Source organism: Balaenoptera physalus, assembly GCF_965194825.1.
Source record: "Balaenoptera physalus genome assembly, chromosome: 10".
NCBI lineage: Eukaryota > Metazoa > Chordata > Mammalia > Artiodactyla > Balaenopteridae > Balaenoptera > Balaenoptera physalus.
In genome coordinates this window covers 105,298,809-105,310,066 of record NC_138889.1, presented here as the reverse complement: position 1 = coordinate 105,310,066, position 11,258 = coordinate 105,298,809, and the positions used below count along the sequence as shown (strand labels likewise).

General features: G+C 54.9%; 1 protein-coding gene across 1 annotated transcript in view; it reads left to right on the top strand.

Moving 5' to 3' along the window:
* Positions 1-5,785: 5,785 nt before the first annotated feature.
* The window catches only part of LOC309667859 (uncharacterized protein), a 33,395-nt gene continuing 27,922 nt past the window's right edge, over positions 5,786-11,258 (top strand). Inside the window, exons 1-2 of the mRNA XM_082476798.1 lie at positions 5,786-5,891; positions 6,579-6,938. Coding sequence (XP_082332924.1) covers positions 6,603-6,938 — 336 coding nt within the window. The 5' untranslated portion in view covers positions 5,786-5,891; positions 6,579-6,602. The remainder of the gene's footprint in view (positions 5,892-6,578; positions 6,939-11,258) is intronic.

The following is an 11,258-nucleotide window of genomic DNA, read 5'->3' as shown; positions in this document are numbered from 1 at the left end:
GTCAGCCTGCAGCTAAGGAGAGTCAGACTGAGGTCCCCTCCCTCAGGTTCTTACTGCAGTTGTCCAGTGTGCGGAGGTTTCCAGGTCCACTTAAATCGGTTCGCTGTGCTGTGTTCTGGGTTCGGGTGCCCGGAGGGCTCTAAACCTTCGGCCGTTCAGTCGAGGCGAGAGATGCAGTTCCCGATGTGCAACAGCAGGGGGCGTCTCTCCCTACTGCGTCCTCAGAGCTGCAGGGAGGTAGGGCGGTAGGGGTGGGGGGGGGGGGGTGCCACTCCCAGCCTTGACGGTGCAGCCAGGGCTCCAGCTGCTGGAAAACAGTCCCTCAGTCATCCCAGGTCTCGGAATGATCCTGTGTCCCTGCATTTTCTCACTTGGGGTGACAGCTGAGGCCCAGCCTGCCTGGCAACATGATGGGCTCAGCGGTGATTAACTGGGCCAGGACATACTCCAGGTGCCTGAGGACAGCCTCAAGAGGTCCACAACCCACCTTGAAGCCCTTCCAGCCTGTGACCCAGGGGCCAAAGGGCACCCCTTCTGCCCTCCCTTCTCCCAGCAACCTTCTCTTCCTCCTCTTCTTCTGGGACTGCTCAGCCTTGCTGGTCCCTCAGGGCTGACCCTCAAATTACGTACTATGTGCTTAGCACTTTAAAATCCCAACAATCCTATAAGGTAGGTATTAAGCCCCATTTTACAAGTGGGGAAATTGAGGCTTAAACAGGAGACATCACGGGCCCAGGGCCAACCAATTAGCGAGTGGTGGAGTCGTGATTCAAATCCAGGCCTGTGGAACCCCTCTTCCCTGGACTGCTTTGTTCCCATGAAGGAAATTTTAGAATCAGCCCGTGGAGGAGGAGGGGTTGGTTAGGGTTTGAGGGCAGAGGACAATCCCTTGCCCAGGTCCAGCCTGAAACCACCCCACACAGGCCACCTATCCTGTTGGAGCCGCCCAAGGACAGGGGCAGAATCTGGGGCCCCTAAACCAGCGATGAAGGCTCAGGGCTTCAGCACGGCCACCAGGGAGGAACAGCTCCTGGCCCTTGGGGATTTACTGAATGCCTCACGATCCCCACCTGGGGCTATAGTCTGAGCAGCGGGACAGGGACCCACACATGCCACAGCTTCTGCCTTGAACCCATGAGGGGTGGTAAGCAGACAGCGCCAGGCACAGAGACACCTGGACAGTTCAAATGGCCAACTCGGCTGGAGGGGACCTAGATGAGGGGCAAGAGACCCAGAGTCTGTACAAGGTGAGCTTAAGCACCGCTGAGCATGCCTCGGTCAGCTCATGAGCCACAACCTCAGGAGCTCCCCCCTCCCACCTACAGGGAGACAGAGAAGCCCAGGGATCGTCAGCCCCTCTGAGACTATCACAGCGATGTGACCAAGGCCACCACCCTGGGTAGGAAGAGAGGTTCTGTCCATGCTATTTCACCTAGTTTACCTCCCATTTTCCCACCATGCCCTGCACTCACACCGCTGGGTCTGCAAGTCCCTCCTCATTTCTGCCTGCGTAAATGCCTCCTTCTATGGGCAGCCCACCCTGATCTGATCCCTCAGATCTGGTCATTTTCTCCCTCTCCTGAGACCACTGAAACTGTGTGGACCTCTCCTGTGGCACTGAGGTCAGTCTCCTTTATGCTGTAATTGTTTCTGGAACACGGTCTTCTCTGACAAGTGGACTGGAAGTTTCAGCAGGCACCCTAGCTCTTAGCGCGGGGCCTCATGCACACAGAGCGTGAGACACATTGGATGGAAGGAAGGATGGAGGGAAGGAAGGAAGGAAGGAGGGAAGGAAGGAAGGATGGATGGAAGGAAGGAAGGAGGGAAGGAAGGAAGGAAGGAGGGAAGGAAGGAAGGAGAGAAGGAGGGAAGGAGGGAAGGAAGGAAGGATGGAAGGAAGGAAGGAAGGAAAGAAGGAAGGAAGGAAGGAGGGAAGGAAGGAAGGATCGAAGGAAGGAAGGAAAGAAGGAAGGAAGGAAGGAAAGAAGGAAGGAAGGAGGGAAGGAAGGAAGGAGGGAAGGGGAAGGAAGGAAGGAAGGAAGGAGGGACGGAAGGAAGAAAGGAAGGATGGATGAAAGGAAGGAAGGATGGAAGGAAGGAAGGAGGGAAGGAAGGAAGGAGGGAAGGAGGGAAGGAAGGAAGGAAAGAAGGAAGGAGGGAAGGAAGGAAGGAGGGAAGGAAGGAAGGATGGAAGGAAGGAAGGATGGAAGGAAGGAAGGAAGGAAAGAAGGAAGGAAGGAGGGAAGGAAGGAAAGAAGGAAGGAAGGAGGGAAGGAAGGATGGAAGGAAAGAAGGAGGGAAGGAAGGAAAGAAGGAAGGAAGGAGGGAAGGAAGGATGGAAGCAAGGAAGGAGGGAAGGAAGGACGGAAGGAAGGATGGAAGGAAGGAAGGAAGGAAAGAAAGAAAGAAGGAAGGCTGGGGAGACGACCAGATAAACAGATGAACAAATGAGTGGGTAAGAGAGTGGATGGCCCACAGAGATTCAGTATGGCCTCCGTAATTGGCCAGAACTCCCCCTCCAAGGGAATGAGATTTCCCTGTTTCACTTATCACAGCCCCTCCCCTGCCTCAGTGAATTGAAGATTTAGAGCCTGTGCTGTGTGGAGCTGCAAAGGGACGCGGGGAGTCAGATCTGTGTTCCTTCCCTCACTGGACCTCAGCCTCCCTTATATAAGATGAGGACATTGGACTAGATGATTCTTTGGGCCTTTCCAGAGCAAAACACATGTCAGTGCTGGGACCCAGCAAAGAACAGGGCAACTGATTGAACCTAGTTCAGCTTAAAGGCTCTAGAAGAGTTTAGGCAAAAATGAAAGGAAGAAAGAGAAAGAAAGAAGGGGGAAGGAAGGAAGGGAGGAAAGAAGGAAGAAAATCGATTCCCATGTCCCAAATTAGAAATGCATTTTTTTAAATCTTCATCTTTCCTGTTTTTACATTTATTTATTTATTTATTTATTTATTTGTTGTTGTTGTTGTTGTTGTTGGTTTTTTAAATTATTTATTTATTTATTTATTTTTTGGCTGTGTTGGGTCTTCATTTCTGTGCGAGGGCTTTCTCTAGTTGCGGCAAGCGGGGGCCACTCTTCATCGCGGTGCGCGGGCCTCTCATTATCGCGGCCTCTCTTGTTGTGGAGCACAGGCTCCAGACGCGCAGGCTCAGTAATTGTGGCTCACGGGCCCAGTTGCTCCGCGGCATGTGGGATCTTCCCAGACCAGGGCTCGAACCCGTGTCCCCTGCATTGGCAGGCAGATTCTCAACCACTGCACCACCAGGGAAGCCCTAAAAATGCATCTAGCATGTAAGATTTCCCAAATGCATCATTTCTTTTAAAAAAAATGTTAATTTCAACATATTGAACTTAGGATCACAGCACGTAAGAAGAGATGGATACTCTAATATAATGGAGCTGCCTCAGGCTGGGATGGCCTGGGGCAAAAGGTGCCAAAGGGAAGGATGGGCTGGGAGGCTGGGGGTGTGGAGGGGGCTTCTCTCCACCCCCTTCACCACTTAAGCAGACCACCTCCTTTAGGATCTGACTTATATGTTGACCTTAGGAACCCACTATATTGTTTGAATAAAAGGTTTCTCTGTGTGTGTGTGTGTGTGTGTGTGTGTGTGTGTGTGTGTGTGTTTTAAGCCACTTAACTAATAAAGAGAAACAAGAGGCCCAGAGGGAGGTGATTTGCCCAAGGTCGTACAGCAAGTGCATCAACACATTCCTTCAGTTCAGATTCAGGAATCCAAGCACATCCATGGGGGTCGGGGGCACTGCCCCTGACTGGGCTATACTCGGGCTCGGCTCCAGCAGCCGCAGTGGGAAGTCACCAGGCTCCTTTAAACAACATTCCACTAGGACAGGAACAATCAGATAACCCTGGCCCAATTAGGAACCGGAAAATCTCACAGAGGGCGAATGCCCAGAACAGGGGGGGCTCAGGGCGGGGGCCCAGCTCTCTGCAAGCTTCACAGTCGAAAACCTTCCTAAAACAACCCCTTGGCTGCCTCGGAGAATAATTTAATCTTCCTTTGATGACTCCGGATCTTGCCCTGCCTTGGGCCACTTTAAGAACATCAATTACTGCTGGGCCCAGGTGGGGAGCGGAGAGGAGGGGCTGGACCCGGGTTAGAGCTGACCCTGCCCTTGGGGAGGCCGCTAGGGGAGGAAGAGCTGGAGGAGACTTCAGGGGGAGGAGCCCAGCCTGAGCCCAGGGAGCTGGATGCTGCCTTGGTGGAGAAGGGGGCCAAGGAAGAGAACGGGGAGCCCCCTCCCCAACCGAGAAGGGGAGCCCTAGGTGGGCTCCTTCTTAGCCCCCAGAGCAGGCAGGAGGGGCAGCTCCTAGGGTTCCTGGAGGAAGAACCCGAGAGCTGAAGGCAGGCAAGAGTGATGCTGAAGGCCAGGCTAGGGGACCTTGCTAAGGGAGAGGCAGCACAGTGCCCCACGGACTTTGCAGAAATGTTGGCTCCAAGAGACAGAAGTGGGCTTAGAGCCACACTGCCCCTGCCCTGCCACTTCCTGGCTGGGGAACCAGGAGCAAGTTACTTAACCTCTCCGTGCCTCAATTTCCTAGGATAATGCTAGAATAGTAATAACAAGGCTGCTGTGAGGGTTAAACGAGACTCACGTTGGCTGCTAGAAAGTGGGGGCTTAGGGGGCTTCCCTGGTGGCGCAGTGGTTAAGAATCCGCCTGCCAATGCAGGGGACGCGGGTTTGAGCCCTGGTCCCGGAAGATCCCACATGCCGCGGAGCAACTAAGCCCGTGCGCCACAACTACTGAGCCCGCGTGCCACAACTACTGAAGCCTGCACGCCTAGAGCCTGTGCTCCGCAACAAGAGAAGCCACGGCAATGAGAAGCCCACGCAAGGAAGAGTAGCCTCCGCTCGCCACAACTAGAGGAAGCCTGTGCACAGCAACAAAGACCCAACGCAGCCAAAAATAAATAAATAAAATGAATAAATTTATAAAAAAAAGAAAGTGGGGACTTAGATCGCGGTCTCATGAGGAAAGGGCTGGAAGCACATACATCAGATCACTCACAGGGCTGGCTGTCAGGTGAGACGGGGCGTTTTGTTTTGTTTGGCTTGTTTGTGTTTCCTGTACTTTATGCGAGAAACAGTTTATTATATAATTAAAATAATATTCAGAGGAAAAAACAGAACCATAGGGACTGCAAGTTTTCCTTAAAGGGAAGCAGTTGATCAGAAGAGGAGCCCATCCATTGCGCGTGGGGATGGAAGGGGGCGTGGGCGTTCCCCTGGGTCTGAGACTCAGGGAAGCCCTGGCTGCCCCAGGGGCCCAGGGGGTGACAGCCCGGAGCCTTCAGCGACAGACACAGGGGACATTTTCGGCCTGGACGTGCCCTACTATTTCCTGTGCCCTACCAAGAGGCACCAGGCAGGGGAAGTCGGTGCCCTGGAGAGTATTGTCCACTCACGGGCAGTAGCACTTCTCTGATTGGCTCTTCTCAGCTCCGAGTCTTCAGACCGTCAGCTCAGAGAGGACCCTGGGCCCTCAGGACGCAAGCCAGCCCCCCACCCCCTCCCCAGACTCCCCCTGCCCAGACCACCTAGGCTTCTGTCCCCCCAGCAGCCCCACTAGGCTCAGGCACGCCACCACACCAGCCTTTGCTGAGGCAGCCCTTTGAGGAAAGCTGGGCTTAGTGGGTCCACAGCCCTGGCCCTGCCAGTGTCATTAATCCCCAAAGGAAAGTCAAACATTAGCCTGGGAAACAGCTTATGCCTTATATAAGCCCCCCTGGGGAAGGCACAAACACAGCTTGCTGGAGCTGAGCTGCCAAACTACAGCAGCTGCCGGACCCTGGGACAGAGCAAGGGTTTCAGACACATCGACCACCAACCCCACCGGAGGGAGGAGCCAGGCCCAGCTACCAGGTGAGGAGGGACCCCTGGGAAGCCCCCAAGGCCGGGCCTTGCTTCCTCACTGCAACTGACCGAGTCCCTTATGCCCTCTGGGATCTGCTTGGCCCCTTTCTGCTGCCCTGGTATGGTGCACCCAGCCCCAGGGGACAGCCAAAACCAGGAGGCGCTGGGCTTGGGGAGACCTTCCCAGCAGGCCCCCTGAGCCCTGCCAGTCCCGTGTGTCTGCTCAAGGCAACCAGGGACCTCGCCCACTTACTCCTGACATCCATCCTGTGGGGACAACGTCCAAGACGGGGCCCCTTGGTCCCAGCGGCCTGCCTGCACTGCCCCACGCCTGCAGCGCATGTGCCCAGCCTGGCTGAACACATACTCACACCCACAAGTCCCCACACGCACACAGCGACACACCCGCGCTCACACAGCTGTGCCCTTACACTCCAGCCTAAATGTGCACGTCCCAGCAGACACTGCTGTGAACACACACCACACCTGTGACCCCACGTCTGCACGCGCAGTTGCGTACATCCTCATCCACACGCAAATCTGTGGGTACGCACGGCTGTATCACACGCTTATACATACACAGGCTTACACATACACCTGGGCACACCCCCCCGCTTGTGCTTCCACACCCATCCACCTGCCCCCCCTCACCCCCAGGCACACATCCCTCTCCCCGGCCTGGTGCCCCACCCGTAGCTCTGGCTCATCTTGCCCGGTGCCATGACCTTCGCCGAGCTGGTGGACCGCGTGGCCAGCAAAGGGCCCTTCCAGTTCCTGCACACGGTCGTGCTCGGCCTCCCGATCCTCAGCATGGCCAACCACAACCTGCTGCAGATCTTCACAGCGGCCACCCCCGCCCACCACTGTCGCCCGCCACCCAACGCCTCCGCGGGGCCCTGGGTGCTCCCCGTGGGCCCGAATGAGCAGCCTGAGCCGTGCCTCCGTTTTGTATATCCACCCAACGCCAGCCTGCCCAATGACACCCAGGGGGCCACCGAGCCCTGCCTGGATGGCTGGACCTACGACGTCAGCACCAGGGACTCCATTGTGACTGAGGTATGCCCAGAGGCCAGCCCTCTCCCTCCAATTACAGCAGGAACCCCACACTCGTGGACAGGGGAGCAGGCTGGGGCCCAGCCTCCCTAAGGACCCAGGGACAGGGCACTGGGCAGGCAGAGAGGAAGGACCTGGGTGCAGAGACGCACCAACCAAAAGGTTCCGTCTCTTCACATTCAGAGTGCAAACAGCCCTTTCTATGCCAGGCGCAGCGCCAAACTCTGGGGATACAAAAATGCACTGTCCCTGTTCCCACGGGGTCCACCGCCTAGCAGGGGTAACATCAATTAATGAGAGGACCACACAAAGAAATGTCAAATTACAACTTCAAAGTACTTAAGGTTGTGTCCTTAGACTACAGCCTACCCCTGGGCTGGGGGCAAGGGCCAGGGGAAGCTTCCTTTAAAAAGTGACCCTGGGCGGAGATAAGGGAGTCCAGCAAGAGTTAGCCAGACAATGGGGAAAAGGAGGAAAATTCCATCTTGGGCAAAGGTCTCAAGGTGGGACAGTGTGTGCAGGAGGGGATGGACAGAGGTGAGGGTTGGAACATGCCTGAGCAGACCCAGAAAACATCTCATCCGCTCCTGCAGTCACTTCCGTGTTCATCTCCCATTCATTCACACCCTCATTTATTCACTGATTCTTTTACCCACCATCTCCAGGAGTTACAGAGTTAAATCAGGCTCTCGAATGACCTGGAGACCATGGTCAGATGAAGAGAACGAAATGGGAATTGGCATTTATTGAGGATCCACAAATAGCCAAGCACGTCTTGGTGTCTGGCAGACATTGTCTCCCACACTTTGATTCCCACAATGATATTCTGTTGAAGGTGATTTTATCTCCTTTTTCATTCAAAAAAAAAAAACAAAAAACTAAGACTCAGAGGAGGGCAGTGAAGGTCCAGTGCCACACAGCTGGTCAGTTTCGGAGCTGGAATTTAAAGCAAAAGTCCATACTAGGCACAGGGGGACAAGCATTCATGGCAGTACAAAAGAGTGGGGGGACCACGGGATTCTAGGGAGCCTTCCTGGAGGGGGTGACATGTGAGCAGTGAGCAGAGGCCAATGTTTTCATTCTCCCTTCGGGGACCATGAGCCCCTCGAGGGCAGGATCTTGCTTTTGCCGCCTTAGAAGAGATGCATTTCAAAGTCTTTACCTGGTGCCAGTCCTGTGCTGGGCACACTATGAGCGTGGGCTCCTGGAATCCCTGGACATGGCATCTCAGTGAGGGAAGTATTGTTAGTACCTTCAGATGAGGAAACCGAGGCTCAGCCTGGTTCAATGACTTTCCCAGGAGTACATATGATTAGGACCTGGCAGAGAAATGATTTGAATCCAGGACTATCTATGTTCAGAATCTATGATTGCTATTCATTTGTCTAGTGAGTATTTATCTCTGTATAAAGCACTGACTACGCGCAAGGCACTGTCCTAAGTGCTTAATAAATATTAACCCTTTTAACCTTCCTGACAACAGTATAAGATAGTTAGTATGATAAGCCCATTGTTGCGATGGGGAAACTGAAGCACAGAGAGGATAAGGAGCTTGTTCAAGATCTCGCCACTAGTAAGAGGCAGATTCAGGATCTGAACACAGGCACCTGGCCCCAGAGCCGTGCTCCTAACCATCACATCTGCTGACTCTCATGGCCCCGGATACTCCATCCCTGTCCTATGCACTTTTTCTCCCCAGCACCCAGCCCAGTGCCTGAAATACATCCAGCATCCAACATTTATTGACAGCTACACGCATAATACTGAGGACACAGAGTCAAAGATCTCGTGAGCCCTGCCTGTCGTCCAGGCGCTCACCTCCAGTGAGGAAACTCACCGGCAGCGCGGTGGGGTATGCAGGCTTCCCAGGGCAGGGGTCTTCAGCTGCTTTGCTCTATCCCCAGCAGCTGGAACAGTGCCTGGCACAGAGGAGGCGCTCTGTGCAATAAATATTTGTGTAATGAATGGATACGAGCTTCATAAACTCAGGGTGCCCTGGGAGCCCAGAGGAGGGGCGTGGAATCCGCCTGGCGGGGGAAACCGGGAGGGCTCACCGGAGTCAGCAAAGCCTGAGCTGAGTGTGAAGGAGGGGTCAGGGTCAGGGGGCAGGCTGACGCGGGCAAGCGCACCCCAGGCGAAAGGAACAGTGTGCCTGGAGTCAGGCGCACAGTCACAGAAGCATAAAGAGAGCAAAGCAGTAAGGCCGGCAAGAGACTGAGGGAGGCTGGAGAGGCGGGCAGCGGGGTGCGGAGGCCAGGGACACAGGGAGGAGGAGGGCCAGCAGGAGGGCCTGGCGTGGACGCCGGGGCGAAGGACTGGCCCCTGTCTCGCAGGTGACAGGGAGCCATTGCATGGTGTTAAGCAGGAGTGCGACGTACTCAGATTACCTTCTAAGGATCTGCACTCGGACCGTGGTCTCGGGTGGCCTCGGCCTACGGCGGCTTGAAGCGGGATTTCGATTCCCAGCCAGAGGCTGAAGTCAGGCCACAGCAGGGAGAGCGCGGAATCCCAGCCACTAGATCCGTGGCCATTGACAAGGCCCTGGCCCTTCGGCTTTGTAGAAATGAATTCCCACAAAGACAGAAAGTAGTGAAACAAGTATTTATTAGGAGGTAAAAGGGTGCGTGTGGATAGACACACGGGCGGACTCAGAAAGAGAGTGACACCCTTGTGGTAGTTTGAATCACTTACATGGGGCATTTCTTCCGGGTTCCCTTTGGCCAATCATCTTGCTTTGCCTGGTTCTGTGTCCATATTTTGTTTATCTCGGGGTCCTCCCACGTGTGCGCGCGCATCTCTTAGCCAGGATGGATTCGAGCAAAGAGGCCTGTGGGTAGGTTGATGTCGCTTACTATGGAGTGGCGCCCCCTCCGTTGTTGACCTTCAAGGAGCCTTTCTGAGCACGTGTAGTTGGGAAGGTCCCCTTGACTTCAAGAATGAGGCATATGCAGTCTTTTATCTCTTATCTGGACAGGGCTCAGCTCTCCTCCCTCCTGCTATTCTGGAGGATCTGTCCACAGGGGACGAACTCCAGCTGCTCAGCCTGGGGCCCATCTATCTCCTGCCTCAACTGCAGGGCGGAGAGTAGCTTGTGGAGCATTTTGGTCCAGCAGCTGGGAGACCAGTTAGCAGGTTGCCATAGGGACCCAGGACCAAGATGACGGATGGCAGGGGCAGTCGGAATAAATACCAGAGAGGTTGGGGAGTCAGAACCTCTGGGACTCGGGAACAAAATGGATGTAGGGGCGAGGAACAGGGAGGGGGGTGGGGGGAGTGGAAATGCCCCAATATCTGTAAATAAGCTTCCAGGTGTGTGGGCAACTTGCTGTACATCTGGTCCCTGGAAGACAGAGAGAAGGGGTAAAGCCACCATCCATGTCCTCCAGAATACAGAACCTAGACGAGGAAACAAAAATCCTACAGGGAGCAATGAAATAATAACCATCGCTACCCCTTACAGCGTGTTAACCCCTTGCCAGATGGCCCTAATCAGTTTGCTCATATGAACTCATTTAATCCTCACAACAACTCTCTGAGGTTAGTACCTATATTATGTCATTTTTGCAGATGAGGAAACCAAGGTACAGGTTAGTGGCCCAAGGCACCACATCTTATAAGTGCTGGAGCTGTGAGTCAAACCCAGGCAGCAGGGCTCCAGAGCCACCTCCCCCCACTTCCCCACCCCGTGTTCCTTGGGACTGCATCCCCCGACCACTGCACCCTGGGCTAGGTTCTAGGAAGCGCTCAGTTAATGCTGGATGAAGGCCATATGCCCTCAGAGCCCGGCAGGAGGGACTCAGACAGGGCTGACTGCTGGGAAGTGTCTTCCCCTCCAGGGTGCACCTTGAGCTCCAGGGAGCCTGGCCAAGAGCAGAGCTTGCAGGTCTTTTTTTTTTTGGCTGTGTTGGGTCTTCGTTGCTGCGCGTGGGCCCTCTCTAGTTGCCGCGAGCAGGGGCTACTCTTCGTTGCGGTGTGCAGGCTTCTCGTGGCGGTGGCTTCTCTTGTTGCGGAGCACAGGCTCTAGGTGCATGGGCTTCAGTACTTGTGGCACAAGGGCTCAGTAGTTGTGGCTCGCGGGCTCTGGAGTGCAGGCTCAGTAGTTGTGGCGCACGGACCTAGTTGCTCCGTGGCATGTGGGATCTTCCCGGACCAGGGATCAAACCTGTGTCCCCTGCATTGGCAGGCGGATTCTTAACCACTGCGCCACCAGGGAAGCCCAGCTTGCAGGTCTCGTACCCCGTCAAGCATCAGCTCACATCTGTGCCAGCTGAGCACCCAGTCACCATTCCAGCAGTTGCGGCCAGGTGAATCTACATCCCAAAT